Source organism: Trematomus bernacchii, unplaced genomic scaffold, assembly GCF_902827165.1.
Source record: "Trematomus bernacchii unplaced genomic scaffold, fTreBer1.1, whole genome shotgun sequence".
In the NCBI taxonomy this organism is placed as follows: domain Eukaryota; kingdom Metazoa; phylum Chordata; class Actinopteri; order Perciformes; family Nototheniidae; genus Trematomus; species Trematomus bernacchii.
In genome coordinates this window covers 1,242,641-1,265,140 of record NW_022987792.1, presented here as the reverse complement: position 1 = coordinate 1,265,140, position 22,500 = coordinate 1,242,641, and the positions used below count along the sequence as shown (strand labels likewise).

The 22,500-nt window shown below is 39.1% G+C and overlaps 1 protein-coding gene across 1 annotated transcript in view; it reads left to right on the top strand.

Annotated features, from left to right (window-relative positions):
• Nucleotides 1–22,500, top strand: part of faf1 (Fas (TNFRSF6) associated factor 1) — a 112,813-nt gene that overhangs the window by 65,538 nt on the left and 24,775 nt on the right. Inside the window, exons 13-15 of the mRNA XM_034149794.1 lie at nt 4,373–4,527; nt 13,683–13,819; nt 13,926–14,014. Coding sequence (XP_034005685.1) covers nt 4,373–4,527; nt 13,683–13,819; nt 13,926–14,014 — 381 coding nt within the window. The remainder of the gene's footprint in view (nt 1–4,372; nt 4,528–13,682; nt 13,820–13,925; nt 14,015–22,500) is intronic.

The following is a 22,500-nucleotide window of genomic DNA, read 5'->3' as shown; positions in this document are numbered from 1 at the left end:
AACGACCAAATGTGGAAGTAAAATGATCATCCTTTTAACTAACATTAAGTCCTTACTAGAATCAAACAATTACTAAATGATGAATAACTAGCGTATACTACAAATAAATATTAATTTGCAATCATTCATTTGTTGCTGTTAATATTGTCTGTCGCGGTAAATGGCTGTCTCCCTACTACAACTATTTTATTCCAAAACCCAATAAACTAAGTTAGAAAAAAACGAAACAAATAAACAGTCATTTATAATAATACATATAATAGTAGAAATATAAAAATGTATGTTTCACAGTGCTCAAAAATGCTCTACACACACATAAAGATAAATACATCATATTAATAATAACATAAGTAGTCTTTGTCAAACATAAGTCCATGTCTGAAACTACCTTAAATTGTATATGTATCTATCCTGCACTGTTTAATCACAAGAAATTGGGTATTAAAAAATACAAATACAATAATATAAATTAAGTGAAATTCTTTGCCAAGCGAGATTTCTACTTCCACCCTTGCGTACCTTTTTGTTTAAAGTATACATACACACAGACACAGTTTTTATATAGCAAATATTATTGTTGAATTGGAGATATTGTGTTAACCGAAGTTTTAACCAATCTTTGGAACAATATGCACCATTACATTACATTTCATTACATTACATTACATTACATTACATTACATTACATTACATTTCATTTCATTACATTACATTGCATTTAGCTGACGCTTTTATCCAAAGCGACTTACAATAAGTGCATTCGACCAAGAAGATATAAACTTGAAGAAAACAGGTTTCATAGAACCAAAACATTTCAAGTGCTACTCAACTAGCTTTAGATAAGCCAGTCCTTTATTAGTATATAAGTGCTTTATTAGTCATTTTATTGCTCGAAGTGGAGTCGAAAGAGATGAGTTTTCAGTCTGCGCCGGAAGATGTGTAAGCTTTCTGCTGTCCTGATGTCAATGGGGAGCTCATTCACCAGCAATGTTTTCCAATGGCTCTGTGCGTGGCTGTTTTCTGTATCATATATATTTTCACATTAGTTAACATGAACCTTCTTTATTTCTCTGTTGAGTGTAGAGAGATTCCCATAAAATCTTCAGTGTCACTGTTACACTTCTGACAAACTCAACCAACCACGGGAGCATCTCTGCATCTTTTCAGATTTCAAGATTCAAGATTTCAAGGCTTTTATGGTCATGTGTACATAGCTACAGTGTAGTTATGACAATGAAAATCTGAGGTCACAGGCTCCTCCAACAGTGCAACACAATAACACAGATCAAATAGTGTCCTTTAATAGCCTAATGTTAGCTTTTTACTTTTAAGATTGCATTTAACCGTTATAAAAGTAGTATTAATATGTGGAGAGTGAGACTATCAAGCTGCACAAAATGTTTAAGTATCACAGGCAGATGCTACCTTCAGGGTCAGCTTACAAAAAAATAGGTCTTCCATGCAGCACTCTATTATCCTTTAGATTCAAGGCTTTTATGGTCATGTGTGCATAGCTACAGTGTAGTTAGGACAATGAACATCTGAGGTCCCAGGCTCCTCCAACAGTGCAACACAATAACACAGATAATAGTGCAAGTAAATACAATAAAATAGAATATAGTAGAAATAGTGCAGAATAGTCTATAAACAAGTAATTGGAATATTGCAGTGTTCATTTCGTCAACGAAAACTATGACGAGACGATGACGAGCTAAAAATAGATTATTGATAATAAAAACTATGACGAAATGTATATGTAGTTTTCGTTGACGAGACGAGACGGGACTAAGGTGTTAATGGTGGACTATCGGACTTTCAAAATGCAGGATATTTTCCCCCAATTGTCCGTCTTGTCTGTCAAAATGCATCTTACGGGGGCGGGGCCTAACAGACACACTGCAGCGGCGTGCACACAGAGTTTTAAGAGTAGTAGTACCGTTAAAAACCTTAACGATACCCATCCCTAGATATTACACAAGTAAAGTGTTAAAGGTAGGGTAGGTAAGTTTGAGAAACCGGCTCGAGATCGCTAGAATTTGAAAATACACAACCGGAGAAAATCTGCCACTTCCTTACAGAGCCCCTCCTCCAACACACACGAACGCGCACATGACCAATGAGGGCACGAGATAAGTTTGTGCACAGATGGAAGGCTGACAGGCAGGTAGGCCATCCAGTTACTTTAGCCGGGCCGGCTCAGATGATTGGTCGTACTTTTTACAGCGCCACTGCTTCCACAGATTACATTTCTTTATGGATTTTTAGTCAAAGCACTTCAGATATTCATTGCTATCGGGATGTTAAGAGCATTCCATGGAATATAACAAGTGTATCTCGAGCCGGTTTCTCAAACTTACCTACCCTACCTTTAACATAGTGAAATGTTGCTTTATGAATTTCAACACTTGATGCTGTCACCTTGATTCCAATTTCAGATTCCTGTATTTGCCAAACTGAATTAGTTTAAAGAGAGAAAACATTTTGACTAAAAGTTGACTAAAATGTAATGATTTTTCATCGACTAAAACTGAACTAAAACGTTTTCAGTTTTCGTCGACTAAAACTATGAAGGATCAAAAGGACTAAAATGTGACTAAAACTAATAACCATTTTCATTTTAAGACTAAATCAAAAATAGCTGCCAAAGTAAACACTGGAATATTGATATATATAAGTTGCAAACAGATGAATGTTCTTTCAAAAGTTCAGTTGTCTTCCATGTGTGTTGGGCCGTCAGTGTTTGTATCAGGTTTTTTTTTTTTCATGTTGTAAACTTCTCCCTCCCCTCACACTCATTCCTCTCTCAAGACTGAATTTGCTTGTCTTCTCAGCATGAGTGTTTAATCTTTTCAGGGCCCGATGAATGAGTCCCCGGCTCCTTCTCTCTAGGAGCCCTGGAGATTATTCTAAAGCACTAATCGTTGAGCAAACACAGCAGTGCTCTCCCATTCCTATTCTACACAGGCCACAGTATAGCACAACTTCTCCTTTCACTTCCCCTCACGTCTTTACGCCCTGTGTAGATTTTTTTTTTTGCTTTTTGGCGTACGTAGCCTAGATTACAGCTCCTGAGAAACGGACCTCTTGACTCCCCCGTTCCACAGTTGAAAAAAAGACTGAGAGAGTTTTTTTTATTTGTTCTTATATAGCAAGAGAAGTGACATGTAATTTAGAGAGCATTATTTCCAACATTGTCCCCTGGAACCTTTTATGTTTGTGGGTGTGTTTGCTTTTTAATTAGATCGTCAGGAGGGAGAATCTGCCGGGCTTATATGATGGTGTCAATATCCTCGGATTTGGAGCTTCGTCAATATTGTCTGGCCCTGCCGCTACTAACCTGAACAGGCTGCTGGCATTTGGTGTAAAATAAATAGAGTGATTTGTCTGTTTTGTTTTCTCCATATCTTCGACGCCTCCTTGAGAAGTTTTATTTACACCGCTCTCCATTTGATTTTGGTGGTATTTGCTTTTTTCTGGCTTTTTTTTTTACCCAGTTGTGGCCTCTGAAGAAGTCATGTTGGCTCTGAACCAGCGGACCCTCGTGTCATTTTATGATCATGTAATGTGGGGATGAGATCTCACATGTGCCTGACACTAATATCTGAGAACAATGGGTTTTTTTAATATCATTTTTCGATGTCTTTGTGTTGTAGCTGGTCATAAAGCTGGTCATTTAAGTCCATTTTACTCAAAATTAACAAAACTGAACAACTGTCTATTAACAGCCAACTTGTACTTATAATACTTGCTGTTTTGTTCCAACACTGACAAAAACAAATCTGTTTCTCTTTTTATTCTCCACCTTTTCAATTCCAATTTTTGTATTTATCGGCACGACCATTTTGACATACATTATTGCCAAAGTATTGTACGAAAAATTGATTTACAGCATGCATCTACACAGTATGGAAGTAAAACAAAAATGGTCATCCTTTCAACTAACATTAAGTCCAAACTAGAATCAAACAATTACAAAATAATATACAAATAAATACATTTGTTGCTCTTAATATTGTCTGTCACGGTAAATTGTTATCTCCCTACATTTGGAATATATGGTTGTGTTTTTATGTATTTGAACAAAAGCAGATTATGTTTGTATACATATTTGTCTTAATGTATTTTGTATTTGGGATTGTTGGAAAACGTTATTTCGATGTCTCTGTCCGTACAAACACACAGAAAAATTGACATTAAAGTTGTCTTTGACTTCTTTACAATGTACTTTTTAAAAACATGAACAAACGAATTCAACTAAAACACCCCTCATTCCCCGTCCCATTTCTCTCCCCGTAAAGTGACAAAGACAGAAATGAAATGAAAGACTATTGTGCAGGATATAACACACTTTTCTTCCTCTCGTGCTCCTCAGAGGAAGCTGCTGGCCATCTACCTCCACAACGATGACAGCGTCCTCAGCAACGTCTTCTGCTCTCAGATGATGTGCGCCGACTCCATCGTCGCCTACCTGAGCCAGAACTTCATCACATGGGCCTGGGACGTCACTAAAGAAGCTAACAAAGCCAGGTACCACACTTCGATGACTTTATTTATGTATTAGTATTGTATTCGCGTGACTTGCTGGTCATAGGGCTGCGGTATTTATCAGTTAAAGCTGAAAAATGTTGTATTTTTCTCCCTTATCTGTGAGTATCTCGCTGAATTTACTACATTTTTACCATTGTGGTATGAATGAGAACACCTAAAAAACATTATTTTGTTTACTTCATTTGTGATACAGATACAGATACAAGTTACATTTTGACTGAAATAAATATACTCTTTTCATTTTTTCAAGGAAGGGTTTAACACTAGTAATGTCATCTAATTTATATTTGCTTAGATACATTGGTACTTCAGGTTGCAATAACACGTGGTTTATTTTATAAAGTTTTAATTAGACTACTAAAAGGACATGGATGAGTCAATTCAATTGCAGCACATGTGTCAAACTCAAGGCCCGGGGGCCAAATCAGGCCCTTGGTGGATTTCATTTCGGCCCGCAGGATAATTTCTAATTACTATTAGATCTGGCCCGCCGGTATATTGCACGCAAACCTTCACTCCATCCTGAGGGTCTCCTCAGCTCAGAGCCTGACCCCAAACATTGATGAACTTGCACCCAAGATGAGATGCCAAGTATCTGGCTTGAGCTAGCATCAGAGCAGCACACTGAGTTTACATGGATGTTTCCTTCTGCACTTTTTCTCTCACGACAACAGGGCATGTTTGGTTTTCTCTTTGAGGGAAATAGTTTTGTTGAAGTTGTTGTTGGCCTGTGGAGAAATGTACTCATAAGAAATGACTCTGGAAAAGCTGCAGATAGAGCCATAAGAAATGAATGCAACTGATTATTTAATGTTTAATATTGTTTTTATAGGCAATAATTTAAGCTTTGTTAGTTCCAGGTTTAATATGTGCAATAAGTTCATTTCAATAAGTTCTACAATAAACATTGAACCAGTCCGGCCCTCGACTAGTACCCATTTTTTAATGTTGGCCCACTGTGTATTTGAGTTTGACACCCCTGCTTTAGACGATCACTTTTAGAGTGATTTAAGACGTGGTCATGCAATCACAGTAACTAGCAGTATATATTCTTTCAGTTCACAGTTTGATAACCACATTTATGTCACATGGACATTTAGCGCAGAAAGTATAACATCCCTGCTCTGATTCTTATAATGAATCTATAAAGAAAACAGTTCTCATAATAGATTACATTACATTATCCAAAGCGACTTACATACATTCAGTACTGTGGAAAATCCCCACAGGAGCAATTTGGGGTGAAGTGTCTTCACACAACGACCTGCTGACTGCAGTGGGACTCAAACTTGCTATCCCCTGATTAAAAGTTCAGCGCACTATACCACTGAGCCACAGCCTCCCCTAGATGACCAAAACTATAACACCAAGGCTATTTAAAGAAAGGTCACTGCCTTTTAATGATTTATTTCCCTGGACCTCTCCTCGATCCTGGCTCCTATAACAATCATACTGTTTAGTATTTCATTTAGCCAGCTGTGAAGTCAAAGCGGAGCAATAACTGAGCCACTAAGCCCCGACTGCAAGCTCATGTTTTATGTATGTGTGACTTTCTGTGTGCAGGAGTGGACTGTTTGCATACTGACATGTATCTAATAAAAAGCATATTGAATGTATTTCAGTCGGAGAGCGGCTTGATTGTGTGCAAACTGTCAGAATAAGAAATCTGCTACTCTCTCATTCCAGTATCAGTGTCTTGCTTCCACCAGAGGAGGTTCATGTAGTGTGAATAAGTGGAATTTATAGTTATGTGTAGACGATGAGCTTTTAGAAAATGATCTAAAATGTTGGATGAAACCCCGTTTGACACATGAACAGCGTTTTCAAATCTACTCGACTTAGTGTGGCCATGTCCTTAATTGCTGGCATTCAACTCCCGCTGCATTGCTCACACCCCGCATCTCTGTCTTCTCTTTCTCTCCTCCACTTCATTCTCTTTTTGAAGCTCCGAGGTTGCATGCTAACAAAAGGCGTTGTGTTTGCACGGTGAGGCCCCTGATTGGGCAATCTTGACTAAGCTGTCTGAATGGAGGGTCAGTGGGAGACGAGGACTCCCTCTGAGTCCAAACGTCTCTATCTCTGTGCGTTGGTGCAGCTCCAGCAGCCTGTGATGCTAACTGTGCCACACCTGGTTATTACACACCTCCTGCTTATCAAATACTACTTTATTTATACAGAACACAAATCAAAAAACAATAGACTCAAATAAAAACAACACTTTTTTTTAGCTAGATCCAAACAGAAGTCAATAAGCACAGGAGTGAATAAAATAGCAATAAATACAATTCAGTTAAAAGCTTATTAAAAATTTAAAGGTGGTTCTTGAGTGTACTCCTAAAATAATGACCATTCCCTTCTCTCATTATAAGATATATATTTAATGTACACATACATTTGTTTACAGTCTACATCATTATTAATATATTACCATTTGTAGTATTTTATTTTCTTCGACTGTAAAGTATTTCATTTGAACTTTTTATTGACATTTCGTTTTCATTATTACACAAATGTATAACCCCTAAAGAAGACTCATTAATAAATGAATCAATACAGCAAAGTGACACTAATAAATAAATAACATACCCATTTTCTATTCTAATTTTTTACAGTGTTATTGCACCATTGTGTACCACCACCATTTGCATTTCTTTTTATACCTTAAGTATTACATATGGTGCTCTGTTGGACAATATTGCAAAACTAAGCGGTGGCTATTGTGCATATGACAATAAAAGCAGTTGACTCTTGAATATGTGTACCTGGATGAAACCTTCTGTAAAAACAAGAGATGTGTAGGTATAGGAGAACTAACTTGTGGTTTTATTGGGTTTGCTCATTACCATTGTGCCTGGGTTCTCCCATACTTCCCCTCATCTTTCTGTTACAACTCCCTCTCTCTTTATCCCACCGCCTCTCCCTCTGCTCGGAGCCTCCGGAGTTAAGCCTGCCCTCTGGTAGCAGCCATTTAAGAAAGACTCGCACCCTGACCTCACCCCTCCATTATTTCTTTTAAGGAAATTCCCTCCTTCCCTCCTTTTCTCTCACATTGGCCTCCTTTGCTTTTTGCCCCAGCTGAGCCTTTTTATTGCACATTAAAAGGCAGGCAACATCTGGAGCTTTTCATCACACACAGCTAGTCGCAGCTTTGCCGCTAACGCACACACACACACACACACCACTGCCTCTCTGCATTCTCACGCTCTCCGGTTGATCCAAACTGACTGGTGATTGGCATCAATCTCACAGGCTGTTAGAAAGGTATCGTGTGTGTGTGTGTGTGTGTGTGTGTGTGTGTGTGTGTGTGTGTGTGTGTGTGTGTGTGTGTGTGTGTGTGTGTGTGTGTGTGTGTGTGTGGTGTGTGTGTGTGTGTGTGTGTGTGTGTGTGTGTGTGTGTGTGTGTGTGTGTGTGTGTGTGTGTGTGTGTGTGTGTGTGTGTGTGTGTGTGTGTGTGTGTGTGTGTGTGTGTGTGTGTGTGTGTGTGTGTGTGTGTGTGTGTGTGTGTGTGTGTGTGTGTGTGTGTGTGTGTGTGTGTGTGTGTGTGTGTGTGTGTGTGTGTCCTGCTGATACTGGAATGTGCCTGTTGCTTCGCTCTCTGTATTCTCACAGGCCTGCACTTAAATGATTAATTATGCATTAATGCGGCTCTGCTGATTGGACGACAGTAATAGTCACCCACGGGAAATGAATCTGATATATTATACCGGCGTTGTACTGTCATTGTGACATGGCAAATATTGTAGCTATAAGTGGAAAAACACTCTGATAGTAAATGATTCTATCAGTGTAGGTATTGCTAACTTGAATATGTATTTTTGTGACCAACGTTTAACGGATTTTGAGAGCCAGCTTCACAAGATGGCTCTGAAAACATACAGAAACAACTAAATACAGAATAGATAAATACAAATCTATTAGCCTCTTGCCCACACCTCCCCCCTAACTCCTCTTGCCGTTACACAAATATTATAGATAATGGTTTTTTACAGTTATTTTAGTTAATCAATTGACACACATTTTAAAATAAAATGTCATAATGTACATTAAGTTGGCAATGGACCGTCTCCTCACAAGTTTTCCAAATATACGGTATTTTTACAAAAAGGAAATAATCAGGTCGGATCTTTTGGTAACCTCAAATGTTTCTCCTTTTCATTGTTTACAGATGCAATTTAAAACATCCATTAATTAATAAATACAGTGTGTGGGGAATGCAAATTCGTGATTTTTGGCCCCTTTTTAAGCCAGTTAAAAGCACCCTTTTCTGATGGTTTAATAGATTAAGTAAATAATCATCATTCAGCATTACAATGTTTGTTTGCATTACTAAACTTTAACGTATTTAATTCCAAGCTAGCATATCTGTACAAGAACCCCCCAAAAAACAGACTAAAATGACTATTCTTTCTATCCTCACACACTCACACATACATAAAACAAAACAGCTGATCACTTCATGTTAATACCTATCCGGTACGAACCATCATTAAGCCAGACAATGAAGTAATACCATTATAACGACTCTCCTTTCTATTGCATGTCATGTTAATTAATCATGTTGAGCAAACTGCGTGACAAACCGTTCCCATAATACTTTTTGTAACAACGTCTAGGTTACATTTCTGGCAACATTTCCCAAAGCAAAGGTGGATCTCTTCCTGACGGGGAATCAGCTCAGTGTTGTCTCTGTAATTCGTGTTTGTATCAAGATGGTAGCACTCCATTTGTGAAACTTTGAGAAAAGCCTTGCGAGGGTCGCTGCCCGATGACCTTTACAAACCTTCGAGGTCAAAGCCTGACCTTAACCGTTGTAGATCAGCGCCTCACTGAGAAACACAGGTGTTCATGTTGTTCTTAATGACCTTTGACGTTTAAGGGTGTTTTTTAACAGCTAAGAGCAACATGCAAACCTGTTCTGCACACTTGACTTCACCTCTTGACATCCTCCAACCTGAAAACATAACCGACTGAGGCGTAGAACAAAATGTCATTTTCAAATCAAAACATGTCCATTTTCGCTCTGAAACAAAGTGTGTATGACACAGTGAGCAATCGGAGCATCCGGTTCCCAGACACACTCCCGTACAGGTGGCTGCCAGAAATGTTCCCTGCAGTGCTACTGTGCTCATCAGCTGCTCGGTGGAGCGAGTGTCAGGCCGTCGACTCGCATCTTCAGCCATTACCTTGATGTGCAGAAATGTGGACTGACAGTGCAGGGGAACATTAACTGTTTTAGATGTCTGAGACACGGAGATAGGTGACAAATTAGAAGCTGTCAATCACATTAAGCACCGACGCGGAGACTTTAAACTCACGTTAGCTTCTCCACGCAGGTGTTTCCTCCACATTTACTTACCCCTGAAGGACTTTGAAAGGTCTGCTATAGGACTAAGCTACATTCTTTACCGTGTTATGTTATGGCTGGATGGGACTGAGCTGAACTGTTCACCTCAGTTCCTGCAGCAGCTTGACTTCCTGCTGCCCTCAGAGCTGTGTCCATACTTGTTCTCAATGTGGATTCATGAGTGCTTCATATCCTGCTTTCAGCATGTCTGTCATTCTTAGAAACATTTGATTTAGGTTATGTTTGAAGGTTGAGCACTTTTTAAATCTTTATTGTCACATTATACATGGCAATAAGATGCTGGTTACAACAACCTTACAATCATGTAACAAAAGGCCAGCAAGGAAATACAAATAAAATAAAAGGCTATGGATATGTCTTCATTAGCTATTGTTCCAGTCTAATGTCTTTGTTTTGAGTCCATTTTCCCCACTTTCTGTTGAGTTGTGTTTCTTGCAATCTCAATGTATAAGTCAGCTTCACTGTGTTGGACTGACTTCCTTAGTTTTGAGATAGAAACCAAAGCAGGTTGTCTTGTGTTTGATGGGAGATTTAAGATTGGGTTTCCCTTCAAGTTAGTGTCCATTGTTCCCCGGCCTCTCATTACAGGTTAGAGTTTCCCTCCTGGCTATTGTTATGGTCCGCCTGGAGGTCGAGGACTGAACAGAGACTAATGTCAGGACAAAATGATCACTGGGATTTAGGGTTCCCCGTCTTTCTTTATTTCAAGACGTGGGTCACTCAAAGTTCAATGTTTTAAGTGTTTATGACTCATAATCCTAAAACAACCTAATTGTAATTCTGCTTTGAGCTCAGGGCTTTTAAGGTTTCACAATTTGGGAAAAGAAAAAACGTATCACAATTATTTTGACTTGTATTGCAATTGCGATCATTCTCATTATCTATATAAAGTATGTTAGATAGGGTGTCATTTTAAGAGGATCTGTATCAAACAAATATAGTTTCTTAAGTCTGTGCAAAAATGATTTGTAGGCCAGGATATCTCTTAACCTCCTCAATGCCTTTAACACATATTCTACATCTTGCAAGTTGAATATTGCACTAGTCCATCAAGTTGAGATTATGAAAACATTTCCATGAATTCTGCTCATTTTTAAAGTTCATATCAGTATGTAGTGTCTCTACTTTAAAGAGTCCTCTCCTGCTGATGTTGATGTTCAGGTGTATATTAGTATGTAGTGTCTCTACTTTAAAGAGTCCTCTCCTGTTGATGTTCAGGTGTATATCAGTATGTAGTGTCTCTACTTTAAAGAGTCCTCTCCTGCTGATGTTCAGGTGTATATCAGTATGTAGTGTCTCTACTTTAAAGAGTCCTCTCCAGCTGATGTTCAGGTGTATATCAGTATGTAGTGTCTCTACTTTAAAGAGTCCTCTCCTGCTGATGTTCAGGTGTATATCAGTATGTAGTGTCTCTACTTTAAAGAGTCCTCTCCTGCTGATGTTCAGGTGTATATCAGTATGTAGTGTCTCTACTTTAAAGAGTCCTCTCCTGCTGATGTTCAGGTGTATATCAGTATGTAGTGTCTCTACTTTAAAGAGTCCTCTCCTGCTGATGTTCAGGTGTATATCAGTATGTAGTGTCTCTACTTTAAAGAGTCCTCTCCTGCTGATGTTCAGGTGTATATCAGTATGTAGTGTCTCTACTTTAAAGAGTCCTCTCCTGCTGATGTTCAGGTGTATATCAGCATGTAGTGTCTCTACTTTAAAGAGTCCTCTCCTGCTGATGTTCAGGTGTATATCAGTATGTAGTGTCTCTACTTTAAAGAGTCCTCTCCTGCTGATGTTCAGGTGTATATCAGTATGTAGTGTCTCTACTTTAAAGAGTCCTCTCCTGCTGATGTTCAGGTGTATATCAGTATGTAGTGTCTCTACTTTAAAGAGTCCTCTCCAGCTGATGTTCAGGTGTATATCAGTATGTAGTGTCTCTACTTTAAAGAGTCCTCTCCTGCTGGTGTTCAGGTGTATATCAGTATGTAGTGTCTCTACTTTAAAGAGTCCTCTCCTGCTGATGTTCAGGTGTATATCAGTATGTAGTGTCTCTACTTTAAAGAGTCCTCTCCTGCTGATGTTCAGGTGTATATCAGTATGTAGTGTCTCAACTTTAAAGAGTCCTCTCCTGCTGATGTTCAGGTGTATATCAGTATGTAGTGTCTCTACTTTAAAGAGTCCTCTCCTGCTGATGTTCAGGTGTATATCAGTATGTAGTGTCTCTACTTTAAAGAGTCCTCTCCTCCTGATGTTCAGGTGTATATCAGTATGTAGTGTCTCTACTTTAAAGAGTCCTCTCCTGCTGATGTTCAGGTGTATATCAGTATGTAGTGTCTCTACTTTAAAGAGTCCTCTCCTGTTGATGTTCAGGTGTATATCAGTATGTAGTGTCTCTACTTTAAAGAGTCCTCTCCTGCTGATGTTCAGGTGTATATCAGTATGTAGTGTCTCTACTTTAAAGAGTCCTCTCCTGCTGATGTTCAGGTGTATATCAGTATGTAGTGTCTCAACTTTAAAGAGTCCTCTCCTGCTGATGTTCAGGTGTATATCAGTATGTAGTGTCTCTACTTTAAAGAGTCCTCTCCTGCTGATGTTCAGGTGTATATCAGTATGTAGTGTCTCTACTTTAAAGAGTCCTCTCCTGCTGATGTTCAGGTGTATATCAGTATGTAGTGTCTCTACTTTAAAGAGTCCTCTCCTGCTGATGTTCAGGTGTATATCAGTATGTAGTGTCTCTACTTTAAAGAGTCCTCTCCTGCTGATGTTCAGGTGTATATCAGTATGTAGTGTCTCTACATGTCTCCATGCTTTAATGTTCAAAAAGCTCTTTATTTTTCTCATACTGCCTGTGCTGCAGCACTTCTTTTCACCCTCTGTTTGAAACCAGAGCCCAGTCTGCTCTGATTGGTTAGCTGGCCGGCTCTGTTGTGATTGGTCAACCGCTTACAGATGTCCCGCCCCTTATGCTATCCTTTTAACCTTTGCAGACCATTTACTTGCACAAAAACCTATATCACACACTACAAACCCCAAACTGCATCATATGGCCCCTTTTTTAAAAAGCACCACAATGAGATCCTGTACTTTATTTCACAGTTTGAGAAGTCTGCCAGTCGCCCCCTCAGCTTCATGTTTTAATGAGTTGCTCCCCTTCTCAGACAGCATGCCTCCCATCTCTCTTCTCCTCCTGACCCGCTGTCCCTCCATCCATTCCATCACTTCTCTATTTTACCAGCCAGTTATTAAAGTAAATCTTATTAAAAGCGGGAGAAGAAGCTAATCTATATTTGCATTCAGTCTATAGCAATTCATTAATATTATGACATTTACAGGGAGCTTGGCGGGGCCCCGGCTGCCTGCTACCCTTTTCCCTCTCGGAAATGTTAATTTAAAAAAAGTTCTGTCTTTGTAATGGAATAAGAAATCCTCTCTTGCCCTATCAATTCTGCGCGTCTGGTGAGGAATACTAATTCATCCGCGCTTCCAATTGAGAAAGCATGTCACTCTGATGGAATAAGAAAATGCAGAATTGGTTTTAAAGTCCTTAATGCCACGAGTTGTGTGTATTTCTCTTTTAATCTGCAGGAGAAAAGATGGAGGCCTGCTTTCCCATATGTTGTATGATTACATATGTGTGTGTGTGTGTGCTTTTATGGCTGTTTTTTTTTGTGTATTTCAAATAACAGCTTCTGAAATGTGTGTTTAAATCAAAAATCAATAATCAAGTGAATTAAATAGGGTACAAAGATGTATTTTAATTGTTAATTTCTCTGTGTTTCAGACTACTCACCATGTGTACGAGGCACTTTGGCAGCGTGGTCACACAGACTATACGCACATACAAGACAGACCAGTTCCCCCTGCTGCTTATAGTCATGGGAAAACGCACATCGAATGAAGTACTAAATGTTATTCAAGGTAATCACCACTTTATTATATGTAGTATTAACTGTAGCATGTATATACATGTCTGTAATTCATGTAAAAACACAAAGGAGTACATGACACCTTGTTTTGTCTCCAGGTAATACGACAGTGGACGAGCTGATGATGAGGTTAATGGGAGCGATGGAGATCTTTACAGCACAACAACTAGAGGACATCAAAGACGAGGTGAGCTTTGAGTTCAAAAGAAACACAAACGTCAAGCTGTGACTCTTAAACATGTAGAAAATGCTTTGGTTTATTACTTAAATCAACTTTCTATGACATGTACTGGACCTTATTCTGTTTTAAATGAAAGAATCGGCTGTTGATTTTAATGGCTTGGGTGTTGCTTTTACCTCTTAGAATATTTAACAAATTGTACGGTGTCCTTGGGTGTCATGAAAGGTGCCTTAAAAGAAATGTATTATTATTATTTCAGACTCCATTTAATAGCTAGACGAAGTATACAGTGCCACAGTGACACGTCCTAAAACCCGGAAGTAAGTTAGCATTTTACCACTTCCGGTTCCTTCGACAAAAAGCAATGCAATCTCTCCATAGGGTTTTGGAAAACAGCTGAAATAAGGTCTGTGGTTTTGAGACGCGTTGAAGAGACGGATCACGTTTTGTTCTACGACATTAAATCCATCAGCAGTGACCCCACTGGTGATTTCTGAAGAGTTGACGTGTCTGAGAAACGATGGTTGTTACCAAGTGGCTGAATAGGACTACAGAAGTCGTGGAGGCCGTTGTACGTCATTACGCCGAACACGTAAACACTCTTCTAAGTTAGTTTGCCCTGTTCTGCTTGAAAGCAAGTACCTGCCTCCTGCTAACTGTTCAAACAAACGCTTCAACTCGTTCCATTTAGAATCTGTATGTTTGAATATGGATCTTAAGTTGGCGTGACGTTGAAGCAGCGACCCTGCTGTAGTTAATTTATAGCATAACGTTAGCATTTTGCTTCTGGCGACTAGATTTATGATTAGAACATTATCAAAGTAGGGTAGACATGTGGAGATTATCCGACTGAACAAAACGTGATCCGTCTCTTAAATGTGTCTCAACCACAGACCTTATTTCCAGATATTTTCCAAAATCCTATGAAGAAATTGCATTGCGTTTTTGTCGAAGGAACCGGAAGGAGTTTACTTCCAGGTTTTAGGACGCGTCACTGCGGCACTCTATAGAGATCTGGTTCTCAAGGCTTATAGTACAGTGTATAAATGCAAAAGTTTTCTCAAATAATGTTTAAAAGTATTAAAATCAAATGTATTTATAGTTTGAAAAGTGAAAAACACTCATTCTGCACAACAGCACATTTCACATAACATAACACATATTATTGAGTTATAATTATCGGTGGTAAAGGAGGAGCTTCTCTTTTGCACACTGCACTGCCAGGTAGCATATACATTTCCCTGAGGGATCAGTAAAGTGTTATCATAACTTTAAGTAATACTGTAAACATTATTTGTGACTGTATGTTGTATGCATCGATCTAAATCTGGATCTCAAAAGTCACTACATTTTTCACATAACTGTAGTGGAGTAGAAAGATCAATCTTTGCCTCTGAATTTTATTGGAGTAGTTGAATAAAGGAAATGGAATTTCTCAAGAAAAGTACCTCAAATTTGAATAGCACTTTTTCAAATGTACCTACTCTTCACCACTCATTCAGTCATCATTCGAATTGTGTTTATCTTAGTATCCTCGGTTCAGACTTTAAGGACAGTATTTTAGGGTTCATGTACCTACTGTCCACTACTGGCTCCAGTAATATAATGTCGCGTTTCCACTACTCGGCCTCGCTCGGTATGGCTAGGCCTCGTTAGGACTGGCTCACTTTATGGCGCATTTCCATTACAGTTTAGGAACTGGGGTAGTATCTATAGTAACGCAGTGTAGGCGGAGCCGTGACGTCATCTTCAATGAGAACCCCAGAAAAACAACACAGCCGTTAGCTGTTAGCCCTCAGAGCTCACAGCTCCTCATATCTGTTCAGAAACTAGACAAAAGTTAAACAAGTACAAACCACAGACTGCCTGTGTCATGGTGAATACAGTCGCTGCTTTATTTATGTCTGTATAGGCCGTTGTTGTGAGTGTGGACGGTCGGAGCATATACTGCGTTAGCTTAGCCAATCTCCATTTAGAACACACGCATTTTAAAAGGTTTTTCACCTGCCGTCTGTCTGCAGACTTGTCAAAGCATTAATTCATGGTTTTTACTAACCGGTATCAGTATGTTGTTACTTCGGCATCATTTTGAAACGTGTATTACAATTAAATCACGGTCAAATATGTCCATCTTGTTGTAGTTGTAGCCCCCTTGCCAGCGATGCTCTCTCTAGTTTAGCATACTCAGCCCGACTCAGCCTCGTTGTCTCTGGCCCTCGACCCACGATTTTATGAGGCCAGAAAAACTGTGAATTAGGACCCGCCGGCCGGCACTAGGCCAAGTGGAAACGCAACCAAAGACGGGCCGCTGACGTCACAGCCCTCTTAAACCGTGCTCCGCGCTGTAGTGGAAACGCGCCATAACAAACCCTCTTTATCTTAGTTTATTTAGCCCGTGACTTTGGCCACATTCAAGGATCCTTAAGGGACGGTTGAGCCAGTGTTTAACATCCTTTTTTTAAAGATAAATTGTAGCATGCTTGGACATATCAGACAACAGTGTTTAACTGTGGCATTCTTGTAATGACGGGCAGTGAATAGCTCACCATCTCTCCTCCTTCCTCTTTAGTTCTACGTTATTGTGCTCCTGCAGTCTTTGTGAAACTGTGCTGCAGTGTGTCCGTCGACTGCCTCTTTAACTCCAACACAAACACAGTGAGGGCACAGTGGTGGGAGGGATTTCATGTTATAGACAGGAATCTGGGACAGTATGACGGGAGTAAGACTTTCACCTGACCCTCTTTACAACATTCACTGTGTGTGTACTCGGTGGCATCAAACGACAGAGTGTGTGTTTCTGTCCAGACAGGTTAGAGTAATCCACACAAACTCTCCTTTTCTCTTTGATTTATTATTACTTATGGTCAGGTTTAGGAATTAGCAACAATACAGAACATACAGTCTCTCTTTAGACTAATAAGTGTTTTCAAATATTGGAAACTATTTCAATGAAGCCCATGTCTATTTAAGCAATAGCTCACGGCTATTGCTTTTATAAAACGGTTACCAAGTGTGTCAATGTGAAAGAAAGATACACACTGTTCAAAATAAAATAGTCCCTCTGTTGCCTTCTGCACAAAACATAGGTGGTTGCTATGCGAACATATTAGACAGAGAGCGTTGATCCATTATTTGGCTATTTATTTACATTAATGTGTATGTTGCCGTTCATTGTGCACCCACTGAAAAACTGTCCAGCATCAGTAGCATGGCTTACGTGGTTACTTGTATAGGTTGAGAGGTTGTTCTAGGCTGTTGCTTGGCGTGGCGAGAATATTGCTCCACTTTCTCCGGTCCCCGAGATTCGGCTTCCAGTAGCTCTGGAGAGAGCTTTCGCACCTGTGGCCACTAACGGTCATCATTTCTCTGCTTTGTTTCAAGACCCGCATCAGAAAGCTTTTGAATGGTGGTACTTTTCCAGTTGGTCTACCTGCTCTTCACGTAGCTCTGCATGTCGTCGTTTAGGTGCTTTCTGGAGATAGGCACTGCTCAATCCACTCCTCCATAGTAAGGCCACCCCGGAGGTCCAAGTTAACCTTACATGTTTCCATCTTAAGCTTTGTTAGTTAGTTAGTTTCGTAACGGACGTAATGTAACAGCTGTAACGGTTGTAGCTTTTTCTCAGACGCGGAGGGATACTGACTTGTGAAAAGTAACTACAATTCTACCCGTGATATACGCTCATTATATCACGGCTAAGAACCAATCAGATTGCTTGATTTGACCGTTTTATAAGCTGCATTATAAAAGTACTTATAATCTGCCTATAGCACAGTATGTATATGTATTACTTAATATTTAATCATATTTATAATGCTTTACAATAATACTCATAACACCGTATAAAGACGTTTCATAAATACTCACAAGGTCAAGTTTCATAATACTTTTTCTGCCATTTTTTGTAGTAAGTAAGTATTATTTGTTATAAACCCAAGTTGCAATACATTATTAAATGTTATTAAAACAGTGATTATAACAAGTATAATACCTCTAAATGGTCATAGTTTAAGTAAAGTGAATAAATATGATCAAATCAGTGCAATAACAACAGACAAGAGGTTGTAAAATGAACTGAAGATGTACAGGTAATCATATAGTTAAGATATATTCGTGACCATTTATATAACCCCATTGTTCTTCGTACATATCACGCATGTTTTGGTATGTGTGTGTCAGCTGTAGACGTATTCTCACACATTGTTGTGCCTTTTACTGTTAACTACAGTATCAATAGATAACAGATGTCACGGCATATTAAGAGTTTAACAGTTGAAACAGTCAGTCAACCAAACTGATTCTCCAACAATGTTAATGTGACAGCATTTCAGTTATGGGAACCACAGATGTCGCACACACGCACACACACAAACACACACACCCTGAGGGTCAGACTTCTTCAGGTGAGTATTGAGTGACAGCTTTGTGTTGTTGTTTTTGCTACAAGGCTTCATTTTCTATAGGATTTGTCACACTTCATAATAATTATCAATGACAACCGGTATTCAGAGTATGTTCATGAGTCAGATCAAACTGTGAATCAGGAAGTGTGTTCAGTAGGTTCACACGTAAGGTGGGAGTTGCTTCATATTAGTTCCAATGGAATACGAAAGTACAAAACGTTTCTCATCACCTTACTTTGATAAATATGAGCATTTATTTCTATAATGCTCAGTTTTTCAGTTTACATGCAAGCTTAAGTTCTCAAAAGATCAATGTTTTCGTAAACAAAAGTTGCCTTTGCAGAAACTAAAAGGCTTTAAAGTAGAGACACTAAATACTGATATACACCTGAACATCAGCAGGAGAGGACTCTTTAAAGTAGAGACACTACATACTGATATACACCTGAACATCAGCAGGAGAGGACTCTTTAAAGTAGAGACACTACATACTGATATACACCTGAACATCAGCAGGAGAGGACTCTTTAAAGTAGAGACACTACATACTGATATACACCTGAACATCAGCAGGAGAGGACTCTTTAAAGTAGAGACACTACATACTGATATACACCTGAACATCAGCAGGAGAGGACTCTTTAAAGTAGAGACACTACATACTGATATACACCTGAACATCAGCAGGAGAGGACTCTTTAAAGTAGAGACACTACATACTGATATACACCTGAACATCAGCAGGAGAGGACTCTTTAAAGTAGAGACACTACATACTGATATACACCTGAACATCAGCAGGAGAGGACTCTTTAAAGTAGAGACACTACATACTGATATACACCTGGACATCAGCAGGAGAGGACTCTTTAAAGTAGAGACACTACATACTGATATACACCTGAACATCAGCAGGAGAGGACTCTTTAAAGTAGAGACACTACATACTGATATACACTTGAACATCAGCAGGAGAGGACTCTTTAAAGTAGAGACACTACATACTGATATACACCTGAACATCAGCAGGAGAGGACTCTTTAAAGTAGAGACACTACATACTGATATACACCTGAACATCAGCAGGAGAGGACTCTTTAAAGTAGAGACACTACATACTGATATACACCTGGACATCAGCAGGAGAGGACTCTTTAAAGTAGAGACACAACATACTGATATACACCTGAACATCAGCAGGAGAGGACTCTTTAAAGTAGAGACACTACATACTGATATACACCTGAACATCAGCAGGAGAGGACTCTTTAAAGTAGAGACACTACATACTGATATACACCTGAACATCAGCAGGAGAGGACTCTTTAAAGTAGAGACACTACATACTGATATACACCTGAACATCAGCAGGAGAGGACTCTTTAAAGTAGAGACACTACATACTGATATACACCTGAACATCAGCAGGAGAGGACTCTTTAAAGTAGAGACACTACATACTGATATACACCTGAACATCAGCAGGAGAGGACTCTTTAAAGTAGAGACACTACATACCAATATGAACCTGAACATTTGAAAACAAAGTGAAAACACATGAATAAATGCAGATCATAAAGCTGCTCTGATGTTTCATATACAAGCTCACATGCTTCTCATGTCATTTTGATACCTCAGAATACAGTCCTTCTTCGTTGGCTAACTGCAACATTAAATGGTTTTGTTTTAAAATTATTTATTTTCCTACAAGCTCATTTGATTTTGTCTTCTTCATGGCATCTGCCCAAAACAGTTATCACTTCTTTCATGATCATTGCAACAACTTGCTTGGTATCTGTCAGACGAAAGGAAATCAGATGAATCATTGCATTGCAGTAAAGCTGTTGTGAGAGTTATTAAAGTGTGATAATTACCCAGGCGTGGCCTGCCAGAAGGAAATAGCTGGTGCAAATGTCAAAGTAGAGATTAAGTGATGCTGAGAGCGTAATGTATTATGTGATTAATCATGATTAGTACCAATAACCACAGGACTTTAGTATATCCTGTATCTGACAGGACGTATCCTACTCAGAGGTGAAGTCAACCTTGACACTTCTCCTATCTTCACTCTCGCTGCTCTCAGGCTCTGGATAATTTCCCTACAGCTCCTTTCTCCTTCTTTTCACCTCATCCTTTGAAAAGACAAACTCAGACACGAACACAGACACCCGCCCAACCCACACATTCCTCTTTGACAGTGACTTTTGTGTCTGTCTGGAAAAGGAGCAGCTGGACGGCCACATTGTGTCTTTAAAGCAGCCTGCTCACTGGCCGCTCGTTCCTCTGGTCGTCTGTGTTGTAGCTCAGAAGTTCCTAACAGACGACTCACTGCAGATTCTGTGATACGTGTCTGTCAACGGCTTTTCTCATTTCACATGAAGAGCAGCCAGAACTAACAAATGATCAGTTTGGGTCAAGGACACCAAACATGCATATCTTTTGACAGCATTACATGTCCACATAAAGGACTGTAGAGGAGAGGAGAGGAATTCTGGACTTTTACCTTACCTTTCAAACATAGAACAGATAAAGACTTGGACATAACAGCACAATAAATGAAACAAATAGAAGCACAGGTACAGTTTACAATGCATATGAAGAAGGTCAGACAGAAAATAAAACATTGCTAAGATACGTTTATTTATTTATTTTATTTATTTGGCAGGGACATTGCACATTAATGAACACTTAAAACATGAAATATGCCAAGTGTAAATGTGCCGGATTTAGCTTTGAGCTACTTTCCATCTGCAGTCCCTCACATAAAACATTTAAGAAAATGAAAATTACAAACATAGCAGTACAAATACATAAAATGCAAGAAAAGTGCAAGAGTAAGAGTAGAATACCCAAGTATTTAGGACATGGTAATACAAAATAGCAGCATCGATACATAAAGTGGAACAGAAGATACCCCTGTGTTATACAAAATGATACGATAATACTTATGACGCTGCTGTGATGCAAGACAAATGTAAGACTTGACCTGACAATGAAGTTTTATTGTATCGTATATTATAACAATCCTATTTATCCTCCTTCTCCTTTTGGAGTAAAGGTTATTTTCTCAATTGAGTGGATGGAAGTTATGATATTAATAAGAGGAGCCATGGATGACGAGATCCATTTTGTAATAGTTGTTTTCAACATACGTAATTAAATATGTGACTGCTTGCATGTCTTCTGACCACTAAATATGATGTTTTTATTTCAACAAGGACCATGCATACAAATACATTAATCTCAACATTGAATAATCTCTATCACACAGACAATTACAAAACATGATTAAAGTACAGGTCAATAAGATAATACATAGTACATTTAAAATGGAAAAACTCAAATAAGTAGGAGTTTAATACTTTAAGAATCACCCAACTTGATGAGTAGCCAAGATAAAGATGTGTTTATTTTCTCCTTCGTTGACAAAGTCTTTAAATCATTGTGTCTGAGCACAGCTATGCTATATGTCATGTGTGTCCTCTCCTGTGCATTAGGGCATTGAAGGCAGATGGTGCATTTGAAAACACTTTATACAAAAAGAGTATCAAACGTGAACTCCTTGTTTGCGTGACTCAGCGCCGGTCTATTGAAGGTGGCCACTTTTGATGCTTTTGTCCCCTCTCCTCCATTCTTTTTACAGTTTCCTTTCAATGTTCACCTATTATGCGGGCCAAAAGCACAAATGTATCCTTTGCATTTTTCTTGATTGAATGCAACAATACACACTGTCCTTTTTGCTTTTTGCCGCACAGTAGCCCTCTGATCGTCACAATAAGCTTACTTTGCCATATCCGGGCTGGCACACAGCATGGGCCTTCAGAGCACGGGAAACTAATGGCGGAGCACTGCGAACACAATGGACACTGGTTTTTCAGTCCCAGTCTTTATAAAACACTTTGTAGCCACAGCAGGTAGAAAGAGAAGGGCCGCCTGTCCCCTTCCCTCTGTACAAACAGGAAGAGAGAGGCAGAGTGAAAGAGAGGAGAAAGGGACGGTGAAACTGAGATGAGGAAACATAAAGGAGACTCTGGGTTTGGTAAATGACGGTCACAATGAAGCCCCTCTGGTGCCACTCTTTCATACCTG